The sequence below is a fragment of the Molossus molossus genome, unplaced genomic scaffold (assembly GCF_014108415.1).
Source record: "Molossus molossus isolate mMolMol1 unplaced genomic scaffold, mMolMol1.p scaffold_m16_p_2, whole genome shotgun sequence".
Lineage (NCBI taxonomy): Eukaryota > Metazoa > Chordata > Mammalia > Chiroptera > Molossidae > Molossus > Molossus molossus.
In genome coordinates, this window is record NW_023425355.1 from 142,887,851 (window position 1) to 142,901,960 (window position 14,110).

General features: G+C 38.5%; 1 protein-coding gene across 2 annotated transcripts in view; it reads left to right on the plus strand.

Moving 5' to 3' along the window:
• ARHGAP6 (Rho GTPase activating protein 6) overlaps nucleotides 1-14,110 on the plus strand; it is a 458,118-nt gene that overhangs the window by 439,303 nt on the left and 4,705 nt on the right. For both annotated transcript variants that reach the window (XM_036270639.1, XM_036270640.1), the window contains exon 11: nucleotides 11,680-11,948. In XM_036270639.1, the coding sequence (XP_036126532.1) occupies nucleotides 11,680-11,948 (269 nt within the window). The remainder of the gene's footprint in view (nucleotides 1-11,679; nucleotides 11,949-14,110) is intronic.

The following is a 14,110-nucleotide window of genomic DNA, read 5'->3' on the forward strand; positions in this document are numbered from 1 at the left end:
GCCTTACATCTGTGACAGAAAAAGTTGTGTTATCCACTAATGAAAGTATCATTTATATTATGCTTTTAATCTACTGAATTTCAACAATTGTAAGACAAATTTTCATCATCTCTGAGGTTCAGATTCACCTTGTAATCAATGGCATATCCTAATTTAATTCATAGTATTATTTTCTTTTTTAATCGATAGAAAACAATGGTATGTCCTATTTAATGATACCTTAGAAACATTAACACATGTTAAACTATTCCTTTATATTGATGCCAAATTTGATGTGTTAGTTTTCTTTTAAAACTATTTCAGATACAAAAATATTACATTCTTTAGAGAAATTTGGTGAAAAGGAATTCCATGCTGTTCAGGCCTCCTTCCTTCCTGGGTCATTACATTAATAACACTGCTAAATTCAGCTTCACTCCATCTCCTGCAGAGCAGCAAAGAATTTTTAATTGGCTCATCCTTTCAAATGCACTTTTGAAAATCTATCTCTATGCTGATCATTATCAGGCCAAATTCTGGTTCAAGTAAGACATTTTGCCTGGATTCAAGCCCCAAGAGGCACAAGTGAATAAAAGTATACTCAAATTATATAAATTGGCTGGCATTTTATGCTCTTACTTTTCACATCAGAGAATTTAGGTTCATTTAAAATTTTCCTAGATTTTTAAGTGTCATCAAGGTAGAAGTTCTAATTTAAAATAATGATTGATTTTTCTTCACAGTATAACTTGCATCACCAGAATTTTAATGAACTCACCCATTTCCCTCTTCTGTGCAAGAAAACAGACATGACAGCATTTCTATTTGTGAATCCCTCATTAAGCTGCATTAAAACATTTCATGGGTACTCTGTGGGAAAGCTGGAAAGCACTCCTAAAAAAAACACTGATTTTGACTTGTCTGTTTTCTGTTGTTATATAGCATTTGAAAATATATAAGCATTATACTTTGAAGAATGGTTGATAATCGTTTTATGTGTTTTTTCAAGTATGTTCTTTGCATTTAAATGCAAGGAAGTGAACCTTTTATTCTTTACTCTTAGGAAAAAGTATACGTATTAAGACCATCTCAAACTGTACAGTTGTCTAGCCTCTTCTTTTTGCTATCCCTGTGAAAATAAGAATTGTAAGGTCTAGGCAAGGTGACCCTAGACCAGCGATTCTCAACCTGTGGGTCGCGACCCCTTTGGGGGTCTAACGACCCTTTCACAAGGGTTGCCTAAGACCGTGGGAAAACACATATTTCCTAAGGCAGTTCATAACAATAGCAAAATTACAGTTATGAAGTAGCAACAAAAATAATTTTATGGTTGGGGGTCACCACAACATGAGAAACTGTATTAAAGGGTCTCAGCATTAGGAAGGTTGAGAACCACTGCCCTAGACTAAGATTTTAGGTGAGTATCAGGGACACTTCAAGGAGCTCTGTAGATGTCAGAAACTAGAATTATCAAACAGAAAATATTTGAAGAAGACTTTCTTAGTAAGCGAGAGAAGAGAGTGTTTGTTTTTTTCCCTCTAGGCATAGGCCAAAGAGCAGTTCAGAAGGTTGATAATGATGTCATAAAAAATATATAAATTAGTACATAGATATTCATTTAAAATTTTTTCCTTAATATTTTAGAGAGAGAGGAAGTGAGAGGGAGAGAAAGATAGAAACATCAATGAGAGGGAACATCAACTGGCCACCTCTGCATGTCCCCCACTGGAGATTGGACCCACAACCTGGGCATGTGTCCCAACCAGGAGCATGGGTCGATGCTCAACCAGTGAGCCACACCAACCGGACTAGATATTCATTTTTAATGGCCTTTGGAGGCTTGAGAGTTCTATACCTCAAGCTGTAGGTAGTCTGTTCATGCCTTAAATGCACACTTCTCAAACTTTACTGTGCATACAGATCACCAGGGGATCTTGTTAAAATGCTCTTTCTGAATCAGTAGGTGTGGGGGAGGGGGTCTGAGAATCATTGTTTTTCACAATCTCCCAGATGATGCTGTGATGCTGCTGGTCTGTGATCCACACTTTGAGGAGCGAAAGCTTCAAATATCAAAGCATATTTGTTCCTGACTTTAAGAGCTTGATGACAGAGGCCTACAGGGGTAAAAATAATAGGAAGTGTGTGATTAAGGATGTCACAGAGTGCAAAACAATATTGCTGGGCTATCAGTTCTCAGACTTACCTGCCCAATATGAATTACCTGGGAAGCTTGAAGAGCAACTGTGCCTGGGCACTACCCCCAGAGATTCTGACTAATTTCTTCTGCGGTGCAGTCTGGACATTGGGATTTTTAAAAGTTTCTCATGTGATTCTACTGAGCAGCCAGGGGTAAGAATCTCTGGCTTAGATACACCTTTATGACATTAAAAAGGGGACTTTGTGTTGACAAAGGAAGGGAACCAATACTCCAGACCATAAATCCAAAATAGTGATAGATTACAGTGGTGACAAATTGTAGTAACCCAACTGCTAGACAGTGCTGACTACATTGGTATGTGAATTGTCCATCAATAGCACACCTCTGTATAGTCTAACATGCTGGTTAAAAGCTCTGGATCCAGAGCCAGATGGCCTGGGTTCAAATTTTAGTTCCACTGCTATCAGCTGTGTGATCTTAGATAAAAAATTAATCTCTCTGTCTCAGCTTCCTCATCCGTAAACTACAGATAAAAACTCTATAGAGTTGCGCTATTAGAATGCTATGTTTTTTTAATAAGTGCTAATGATTACTATCATGTTACTTCAAATTTCACCATTTTCTTTATTTACAACTATTAACCAAAGACTTGGGAATCACTAGATTTTACCTTGCTACCCAGAATATAGCAACCTATGAAGGCAATATGGCATAAGAGAGACTCCATCCACGTTCAGTTGTGCGCAGTATCTAAAGGTATCCCAGCTGCACATGCCTGATCTGATCAGCAACAGGATGATGGTGCTGGTTCTGGAACAGAGAGAGGGGTGAGGGTGAAAAGGCACTGAAGTCCTAGGCCAGGTTGATTTTAGAAGGGACTGGAAGTGATTACACATTTGCACGTAACGAGGAAAGAGGGCCTGGTCAAGGCATGACATAATGGGGATGGTCATAATCTTGTTTTGAAGACTTTATGTAGTGAAAACTCAGTTAAAAGTTTGAGTGCTAGGCTACAAAAAGTAAGACTTGAAAGGATGCTTGAGAAGATTGAGTGGGAAGAAACAGTGGCTTCTAAAATGACCACCTGAAGTGCGGTGAGGCACCATCTCCCTCATGATTCTCTTTGGGCCCTTTGTTGTTGTTTTTGCCTGAAGCTTCTGTTCTTTGCAATCAGTTTACATGCCTTAAAAAGGCTTTAGATTCCTGGGTCCCATGTGGAAACTGCACAGAATTTTATTTGCAGTGGAAAAGTAACTTTTCAAAAGAGTGTAGAACCAAGAAAAAGAACATAGTTATTATAACGTCTGTCTTGAAAGATCAAACATTTAGTGATACTTGAGAAGTTACTGTTTTGTTCTAGTGTGAGTTTTTCTCTTCTTTATGCAACAGTAGAATTGGGGGAGTGAAAGGAAGATTCATTATTTTTTCCCTGCTTGTCTACTTATATTTTTGGCTTTAACAAAAACAGAATGCCAAAGGGAGAAGACAAGATATTTATATTACTAACAGAGCAAGACTTTAGATTTTTAAATTGCTTGTCTGGTATATTTATTAGAATGATATGTTCTTTTCTTCAAAGGTACTTAAAATAAACCCCGTCCTTTGATTTAGGGATGTAGGAAACGGGATGATAATGGAAGGTAAATCAAAGAAGACAAGGTACATTGAGTGCAGGTATTTGCAATAGAACAAAGTTGTCATATCAGGCAGGGCTGGAACCAGGGTGAGCGAGCAAAGAGAGGCAGGCACTCACCTAGGTGCAAAATGTAATGATATGCTAAAAAAACTCACTCATAAAAATAAACAATATTGAAAAGTAATATTTTTAAATAAAAATTAATGGCAAAAATCTATTGTAAACAAACTTTCAAAATTTTTTTAAAAGACTAGTGCAGGCCAAGCCATACTGGAGCCTGAAGCAACAGGTACCCCTGGCTTAAATGACAGCAAGACATCAGTAATGTTTTACAAATGGACTTCTTTGTTTATCTTATTTTCAACTGAGAGAATTTCTCTGTTTGATCATTTCTCTGGACCAAGAGCCAATCTTAAATAATTTTAATAAAGTTAACCCAAATTAAAATAATAATAAAATTCTGTTTGGGCATGAATAAAGCTTTTAAACCTAATGTAATGTTGTAAGTTTTAATGTACTTTTCAGTTTTTCAACTGCTTTAATGTTGTAGGAAAAATTAATTATTAAAAAGTAAATAAAACCATACATACCTGTATGGGATACAGGGCTAAGTAGAGCATTTTCCGTATTGTATTCTGGAAACAAAGTCAAAATAAAACAAATTGAACTGCATTTGGGTTGGAGACTCATATGGATGAACCAAATCTTTCACTACGTATTTTTATATTTTAATGTATTTAATTCTGTTAGCAGCCTTCACAAAGTTTTTTACTGAAATTGCCCCCAAAATAACAAAACCAGTGGCCAGCCAATCAGAACCATGGATGAAGACCCATTGATGGCTCAATGGATAAAATTTCAGAACTGGAAAGTAATTGTTTCATTGAGTTGGATGTTCCTCCTGTTGAATAATAACTCTACCTTCTTCATGATGGAGGAGCATTAAGGCTTCCCGTAATTTAAAGGCATCACATTTGAATTGTCAAATTAATATTTATTTTAATATTTCAATGATTATCATTAAAAAGTCTTCTTCCACAAAACCATGGGATGTTAAAGGTAGACTATAATTTCTGTTTTCCTTTTACAAGGATTTCTAAAAATCAAAACAGTTCTCAGGAAATTTTCAGATACAAGACTTTACCAGTAGATTATAACAGCAATGAATCCTATTGACTGGCAGTAGCTGGAGACATCAACTGTCATTCTGTTCCATTCATTGGAAATAATAAAACATTAACACACACACACACACACACACACACACACACACTCCATATATGGAATAGAGATTCCCATAATGAAAATTCCAAAATGTATAAATGTACCTCCTGTAGAAAGGCAATTCAAGAAGAAGGGAGAATTTATCACATCACCCCTTTCTTCCAGCACCTTTACTGTGATTCACAGCTTCTTTATAAACTAGCAAAATATTAGTTGGAAGATGTCTTATCAGGCATCCTGAAAATAAAATAAATAAAGTCAGCATTGTTGTCTCTTTACCTGTGATGAATGTCTTCATATGCCAGGACTTTCAGGAGGGAATTGATACAAGCTAGAAATGAGGGGAGAAGTTTCACCAAAGCCCTAGGCAAGTTCTAATGTCCAGGGTGTTAGTTTCATCTCCTGATAGGGAGTTTGGATCTATGTCAGCTTCTCTTCGGGGTAGGGTGCCTCTGTCCCTAGGATTGTGAGTAAGGGATGCTTTGCAGAACTGAGTCTGATTAATGTGAAAATGCCCCATAAATCCCGAGCTGCTGTGGCAGTGGATTCCTTTCCCAGTACAATTAATAGCGTCTGAGATGGTTATGTGCTTTGAGTTCCAACAGATTGAGGTTTATCAGTTGAACCACTGAGCCAAGAATGAAGCCAACGCAAGTTTGAAATCTCCAAGGATGTTTCTCACTGGGGTAGCTCAGCGAGAAGCTGGGCTGGCCACATCCGGTGATTGAACCGGAGTTTTCCATTTATCCACAGAACAAGTTCTGTGCTTCCGGCTGCAGTTCAGGCCTGCCCACAGTACTCTGCCAGCGTGTTTACACCCTGACATGGAGGGACCAGCTAAGGGTGAGAAAGTGATTCACTCCCATGTCCATCTCATGCTTATTTGATTAGCTGAGACTAGCTATGCATGCTGTGGATGGTCCTGGGGGTTTAGGTCTCATGAGGAATCCATCTATTCATAGAAACAAACCTATATCAACTGGCGACCTATTTACCACATTCCCAACCTCAAATCCATTTAATTCCAAGACACAGAAACAGAGGCCACTGTGTGCTTTTAAATTATTTCTCATCCAGTGAATCACTGGTTAGAGTAAATATTTCATATACATGAATATTTTATTGCCTTTACTTGGAGCACTGAAGTTAAAATTGTCTTCATAGAGTTGAATGGTCTTAGGGGCAAATCTTAGAGAAGACATTAGTGGCTGCTTATCTTATTTTTCAGAGCTACCCAAAGCGAGGGAGTCCTAGACTTTTTTCCAACAGATTTAATGATAAAGCAATGAAATGACATTAAAATTTCTTAAAACTCTGAACTGCCTGTGTTGTAGTGATAAGCCAGAGGAGTGAATAAAATAGTTTTGTTTATTAATTGGTAGGCTCTCATGTGGAAAAACAAATCTTGGATTATGGGTTCTTAGGCAAATTTGGCCACCACCTTACTGACCTCAGCTGTGGTCATTTTGATAGCTTGACTTAGGAGAATGAACCAGAAGAGCAGAGAAGGGCAGATTGGCCTCCCTTGTTCCCCTCTCACCTTAACATGTTCTGATCAATAACCAAATTCCATTCAGTTACCTGGACCCTGCTGACTGGAGCTCACTTGTATGGGCACACTCTACCTCCTTCACTCAACTATAGCCCTAGCCACCTCAATGTCAAGACCACCACATTTTCACCTACTGCCAGCCAGTGCAGACATTTGAGCCATTATTTGTGGTTTGTCTCCTGATTTGACTTAGTAGATCATTAACCTACTGTCCCTTTATGGCTTGAGGAAGGGAAGGTAGGTTTGTTAGTTCTCATACATCCCATGCATCAAAATTACCTGGAGGGCTTTTTGAAATACAGTTTGCTAGCCCCATGCCCAGAGATTCCCTTTCAGGAGACAAAGCTAGCTTCATGGGCTGCACCTGTGCAGTTGCACAGGACCCCCCCACACACACACACACTCAGAAGCCCACATTTGGCTTAACGAGCTGCTGTCACCATCTTGAAATTCTTATTGTTTTTTTAACTTGGGGCCATGCATGTTCATTTTGCACAAGTTCCCAGGTGAGGTGGTTGCTACGGTGGCAGTGCCTTTGAGTGAGATTTTTGCAGATTCAGCCCAAAGAACAGAGAGAAGGGACAGTGGCTCCACCTCCTCCTCTCTTACCTCTGCTTGATAAGATCCAATCATAGCCATGAATATGACAGAAGAAAGATTGTGTCCGTTTCTGTTATTTTTGTTACTGTTATTATTGTTCTTGTTTTATTTTATTTTATTTTTTTAAATTAATAAATTTATTTTTGTTACAGATATTTCTCCTTTTTCCCCGACTGATTCCCCCTGCCCCCTCCCTCCCTGCCCTGTCCATGGCTTTGTTATCCATGTCCAATGTTCATGCATACATGCATATAAGTTCTGTGGTTTATCTCCCCCCCCCACACACCCTCTTCTGGGGATTGTCAGTCTGTACCCCACTTCCACGTCTCTGGGACTACCCCATTCCTCAGATTGTTATGTTCATTATATTCCACAAATTAGTGAGATCATATGACACTTGTCTTTCTGTGTTTGGCTTGTTTCACTTAGGATAATACTTTCCAGGTCCCTCCATGTAGTCTCAAAGGATAAGAGATCTTTCTTTCTTACAGCTGCATAGTACTCCATTGTGTATATGTACCACTGCTTTTTTATCCATTCATCTACTGATGGACATTTGGGCTGTTTCCAGATCTTAGCTATTGTAAATAGTGCTGCTACAAACATGGGGGTACATATATTCTTTCTGATTGGTGTTTCAGGCTTCTTAGGGTATATTCCTAGAAGTGGGATCACTGGCTCAAATGGAAGTTCAATTTTTAATTTTTTGAGGTAACACCATATTGTTTTCCATAGTGGCTGCACCAGTCTGCATTCCCACCAGCAGTGTACTAGAGTCCCCTTTTCTCCACACCCTCGCCAACACTTGTTTTTTGATGATTTGTTGATGGCGGCCATTCTGACAGGTGTGAGGTGATACCTCATTGTTGTTTTAATTTGCCTCTCTCTGATGATTAGTGGTGTTGAGCATTTCTTCATATGTCTCTTAGCCATTTTTATGTCCTGTTTGGAGAGGTGTTTATTTAGGTCCTCTGCCCATTTTTTAATTGGGTTCTTTGTCTTCCTTTTGTGGAGTTGTATGAGCACTGCATATATATTGGAAATGAACCTCTTATCTGATGTATCATTGGCAATTATGCTCTCCCATAGAGTGGGTTGCCTTTCCATTTTGGTGGTTGTTTCTTTTGCTGTGCAGAAGCTTTTGAGTTTGATGTAGTCCCGTGTGTTCATTTTCTCCTTTGTTCTGTTGCCTTGGGTGATGTATCAGTGAAAATTCTGCTGCGTATGATGTCTGAAATTTTGTTGCGGACATTTTCCTCTAGGATTTTTATGGATTTATGAGTCACATTTAACTCTTTTATCCATTTTTAGTTTATTCTTGTGTAGGGTGTAAGTTGATGGTCTGGTTTCATTTTTTGTTCTTGTTTTATTTTAACCACACTAAATGTTCTCATGAAGCATGCGGCCCTGTCAATCACTCCAACAATTAATGTGGGTGTGGTTTCCCTATCTATCAGTCTAAAAATAGTTTATTGAAGCAGCTTGAAAAATATGTCAAGTGGAAGAATATTGTGGTAAGTAACTTGAGAAACTGGAGACAAGACAACAACAATAGAAAAAGTGAGAAGATAAGATGCAGCTGGTGTGTAAAGCACAGAGGCATACCAGAAGCTCAGTACATCAACTTGAGTGGAGCCCAGTTCCTCGGAGCCTTTTAGCACCCATTGCAAAGAGAGATACATTATTATTATTGTTGCATGATGCATGGTTCCATAGGGTTAAATGGCCTACTTGCTAGGTAGAAACCCAAATGTCCCTAGTACTTAGAGTATTTTGTTGAATGTATTTTCTTCTGTATGTTTTGTAAGACAGATGAGCAAGACATGAGATGGAAATGAGGGTATGTCCATGAGCTAAAATATGCGTTATGTCTCCTCAACATGATTCAGTTGTGGTATTATATTAGTAATAGACATTTTCATTAATGACTAGAAAAAATGTTAACTAAACAAGCAAAACAACTGAAATTAGTCCAGTAATATAATTTCTAGCCCTGGTCAGAACATAGAACCCCGATTCTGAGCTGAGCTCCATGTAGCTACCAGTTCAACACATTCATTTTTTTTTTCATATTCACCCAGAGACAAGCCCATGATAACACACATGTCCAGTTATTTTGTTTTCTGTTGCCTCCAGTAGAATTAGGGAAACTCTTTTTCCTTTGATTAGATATAGAAAATACATTTTTTTTTCCCACTTTGCAGCAGAGGTAGTAAGTACCTTTTAGTTTTCCTTCATTCATTGGAGGCCTAAAGTTTTTGGGAAATCATCCTCATGGTTGTCCTCTGGCTCTTTAGCATAAGATTGTTTAAAGAGGAGGCAAGGAAAGGAGTAATTTTTTCCATGTGAGTAAGACATTCCCTTAACAAAAAGTGCCCAAGCCCCTGGCTGTCTCAGTAACCAACGAGGTATGTCACATACTGAGATGCTTTTCTCCTGCACACTTACCCTTTTTGGAAACCCCAGAAGAAGTAAGATCCCCTGTGAGTGCCCTTCCTCCACGTTGCCTGCTCAGAACCATCTGCTTAGGAAAAGATTACCCAGGCATATGTTTACCTTCTTTAAAATCACAAAAGATTTGTTTGGGGAAAATAAACCAAAAGAAAGCAAAGACTGATAAAGAGAAGTGAAGTATGGGGGCGGGAGGGCAGAAGCAGGCTCTGGCGTTTTTTATCAATCTGTCATCATTTCCCTTTAAGATGTTGTCAGGGCCACTATTTTGAGGAAGGTAGAAAATACAGATGTTCACAGGTAAGACTTTGAACACTCTTTTCACGCTCCCGACATTCTCATTTTCCTGTTCCATTCACATTGTCACTGTTATTTTTGTTACTGTGATAATTCATGCACATATAAAACGTAATGGATATGCTAATTAGTATGTTTTATATCAATTTGTAAAAGAACTAGTAGAATCACTTCAGATGCAGTTAAATGCAATGGACACTAGTTATGGTTATATATTTATCTTTTCAGCCATTTTATACATGAAACTATTCCCACCAATAACATCATCATCATTATCATCATTGTCACTGGAAAGATGGATTTACTTACACTAAGTATTTGGGTGGGGGAAGAAAAGTTGTCCATGAAGCCATAATAAACTTCATGTAAAGTTTCTATCATATTTATATCTGAATTATTTTTAATTCAGGATATTGAAGTAAGTAAAAGAATTATCTGCCAATTTTTCCTTACTTAATAGACAGGGAGAATCAGACTTTAATTGTATTTATCTATTTATTTTACAGCTGAAAAGGTATATATATTTATTTACACACACAAAACATACACTCATATATGCTATAGTGTGTAAAATCTGAGGTAGACTTTTCCAAATAGCCTCAGGAGCTTTAGCCCTATAGGGAATACATGTTTCAGTTGCTACCACAGAGTAAGTCCTTAACACAACACTAAGATCTGGGTCACTTTTCCATCAAGAGTCAGGGATGATATAGTAATTAGAATTTCATTTGACTGAATGGTATCCTGTAGCTAGAAAGAATCACTATAATATCAATATAAAGACAAAATATTCACCACAATCAATTTAATTAATTAGTTGCTATACCTTAATAAGATAAAAGATTCATTTAAAAGTATTTTTAGTTAAATGGATCTCTTAAATTCAGAATCTTTGATGGTTGTTATATGTACTTTTAGTAAGTCAAATGCTATATTTTAAAGATATCAAATATAAATCCCATTTTTTTCTTGTTAAATGTTGTAAAGGCCAGGAATATATTCTGCCAAGTTTAGCCTATTTCCAAATTTCATGTTTAGTTATTACTTTAATCAAATTTTCCTGCGTTCATGAGCACACACTCCCACACATATAGTCGCAAATGTAATGAGTTGATCAAAGTAATGACATTTCAGTCTTTTGTTTTTTTCATTTCTTTATAATCAATGCCCAGTGGTGACCTTTTTTCTTTTTGCACACGGTATCACTCCCCACAGTTTGCCCATGACTCAGTTATCTTTTCAGACATTTCTAACTGTCTTTGTCAAGCCTTTCTTCAAATAATATTTCCAAAAGGATGTCAGTTCCTTTTAAAATTCTCCAATGAGTACGTTTTTGTTCTTATTGCCCCTAACAGAATCAAAAGTTTCTGTTTCTTTCTGATTTTTCTCTCTTTTTTTTTTTTTTTTTACCCTTTTCATAGTTTTGAGAAATCTTCCATGGGTGTTCAGATTTTAACTTTGAACTGAAAACAGATTAATCCAACAGGCATCTCAGCGAGGCACGTTGGAGAAGACAAGAATCCATCTCCACCATTCCCCCGCCTTCACCTTGACATTTCCAGTAACATTTGTTGTGTTTTACCGCCCTCTGCTGGTGGTTCATGGAAACGCTTTCACCGTATTGATGTAAAAGTCTTGGAACACTGCTCTAAAGGTCTTTTTTGTTTGTTTCAGCCCCTGTCCATGCATTCTCCTCCTGTCATTTGTGTAGCGGTCACATGTTCGAACCTGGTCACTATGTGTTAGCATGCTCACGCACCTGTAATTGTTTCGTTGTGCCAGAAGCCCTGACATGCTGCGGTCGGAAGTTTCCTTTTCCGTGGGAGGAAGACACTCATCCACAGACTCCAACAAGGCCTCCAGCGGAGACCTCTCCCCTTATGACAACAACTCCCCAGTGCTGTCCGAGCGCTCCCTACTGGCTATGCAAGAGAACACGGGCCCGGGGGGCTCGGAGAAGCTTTATAAAGGACCAGAGCAGTATATGCTGGTGGGCCACTTGCCATCATTGAAGTCAAGGGAGAGTTCTCCTGGACCATGGCTTGGAAAAGGTAACTTTTTGCATGCAGTGTGGGCCCTTGGGTCCTTCTCTTCATCCCTTCCTAGGTGTATGGTTCTGTAATTCAGTGAGCATTTACTGAGTATCTGCGGAAAATCTTCTCTAGGAAAGGGGTTTGTGGTGAGCTCGGTCATCATCTTGGAGGATCCCTACAGACCCAGACGTCTGGGAAGCAGTCTCATGCCCAGAGAGTGACTGATATTCCCAGCTGACTCTTTTCCTTCCAGTATCCCAGGAACTTTGTGTGTCCTAGCCAGTGAGTTTGGGTGCATATTTGCTAGTCTAAGATGTCATCCAATTATTGCTGTTACTTTTGTAAAGAGAACAAGCTGAACCTACTGTATAACAAGACACCATGTTCCAGAAAGAACATAATGTTAGTCTCCAGGGAGATTAACATTTTTAGGCAAAATAAGGGTTTCGTGGTCAAATACATTTGGGAAATGCTGGGTTAACCAAGCTAATGGTGTCTTTATTGTACAATTTCTCAAACTCTTAAAAGCGCTAATGGTCAACATTGAATTTCTGCAACGGGAGGAAGGGAGGGTGCAGTTTGCAGCTTTTCCCACATTTATTCGATCACTGAATGTTTGGTTGTGTTCTTTCCCTTCACAGAGTAATTCCTCGGGGTCAGGACTCAGCGGAACACTCTTTAAGTAATAATTGAAAGGCACAGTACAAATTTCTGCTATTTTATCTTAAATTTGTAATTTAATCCAAAGAGCCAGTCTGGAAGGACTCTGTGTGTGTTTTTAAATCATAGCATCTTTATTTTAATTTACAAATATTCATGTCAAAAATGATTTTAAAAATTAATAATGAAAGCAGTAACCCATGTTCCCATTAGGCATTAAATTTGGTTTTAAAATGTGAAACTTAATTTTCCTAGTCCTTGTTCATGTGCATACATAACTCTAGATATTTGTTTTCATAGTATAGCTACTTTTGAAGTAAGCTTATCTTGCTTAAAATCCTATTATTTGCATTTTTATTTTGTCAATATTTTTGTAGCCACTATACATTTCCATTAAGTAGATATAGCATAGATTTTTAACTATTCCCTCTCTGATGTATATAATTCATCTCTAATGTCTGCTCTTTTTAATTAGTGGCAGAATATGTAATATTCTCTGCAACAACAAAAAAGACAACTTTACTACTATGAAAGGCATGGCGTATTTGGGTTTCTAAACACAGATTCAAAGGGTCTGGAGGCTTTTTTTGTTGTCATGCTTGGGAAGGGGTTGACACTAGCGTCTGGTGGGTAGAGGTCTGGGCTGCTGCCCAGCCTCCCCCAGTGCACAGGACAGCACCACAATAAAGAATGATGCCCCAGTATCACTAGTGCCAAGGTGGAGACACCTGGTCTAATCTGTAATTTTCTCTCTGGAGATAGCAGTGTTAATTCATAGGGCTTAATTAGCTAACTCATGTAAAGTTCTTAACAGAGAACTTGGCATGTAATAACCACTCGATAATACTTTCTTTTCTTTTTTGAATCCTCACCCGAGGACATTTTTGCATTTATCTTCAGATAGAGCTGGAGGGAGAGTGGGGGTAAGAGAGAGAGAGAGAAACATCGACGTGAAAGGGACACATCGAGTGGTTGCCACCTGCACGACCCAACCAGGGCCAGGGACAAACTGCAACCAAGGTACGTGCCCTTAGTGGGAACCGAACCCGGGTCTCTCTGGACCACAGGCCAACGTTCTAACCGCTGAGCCAAACTGGCCAGCACCACTCGATAATACATTCTACGTAACCCTGTGTACACGTCTTACCCGCTCCTTTTGCCACTTGCCTTATCTATCAGATGGGCTCAGGGGCATCTCCTTGGGATTGAGAGAGTACGTATGAACTGTGAAACACAGGGAAGCACTCATTAGACAGTTGCTTCCAGAAATTGTAGTGAGAGTTAAATGAGATGATGAGAATACCTGTAATAGCGTCTTAACTCAGTAAATATTTGTGGATAGACTAAAGGAATGTATGAATGAAAACAAGCAAGAATGAATCTGTTGATGCTAGACTCGGAGTATTCCTGACGGTAGTACTAGATATAGGAACCGTAACTGTTGTTCCTCTATCTCTATGTTAATGTGGTTGGAGCTCTTGCTACTTATCACCATTGTACTTCTTTACTGTCGCTGCTGT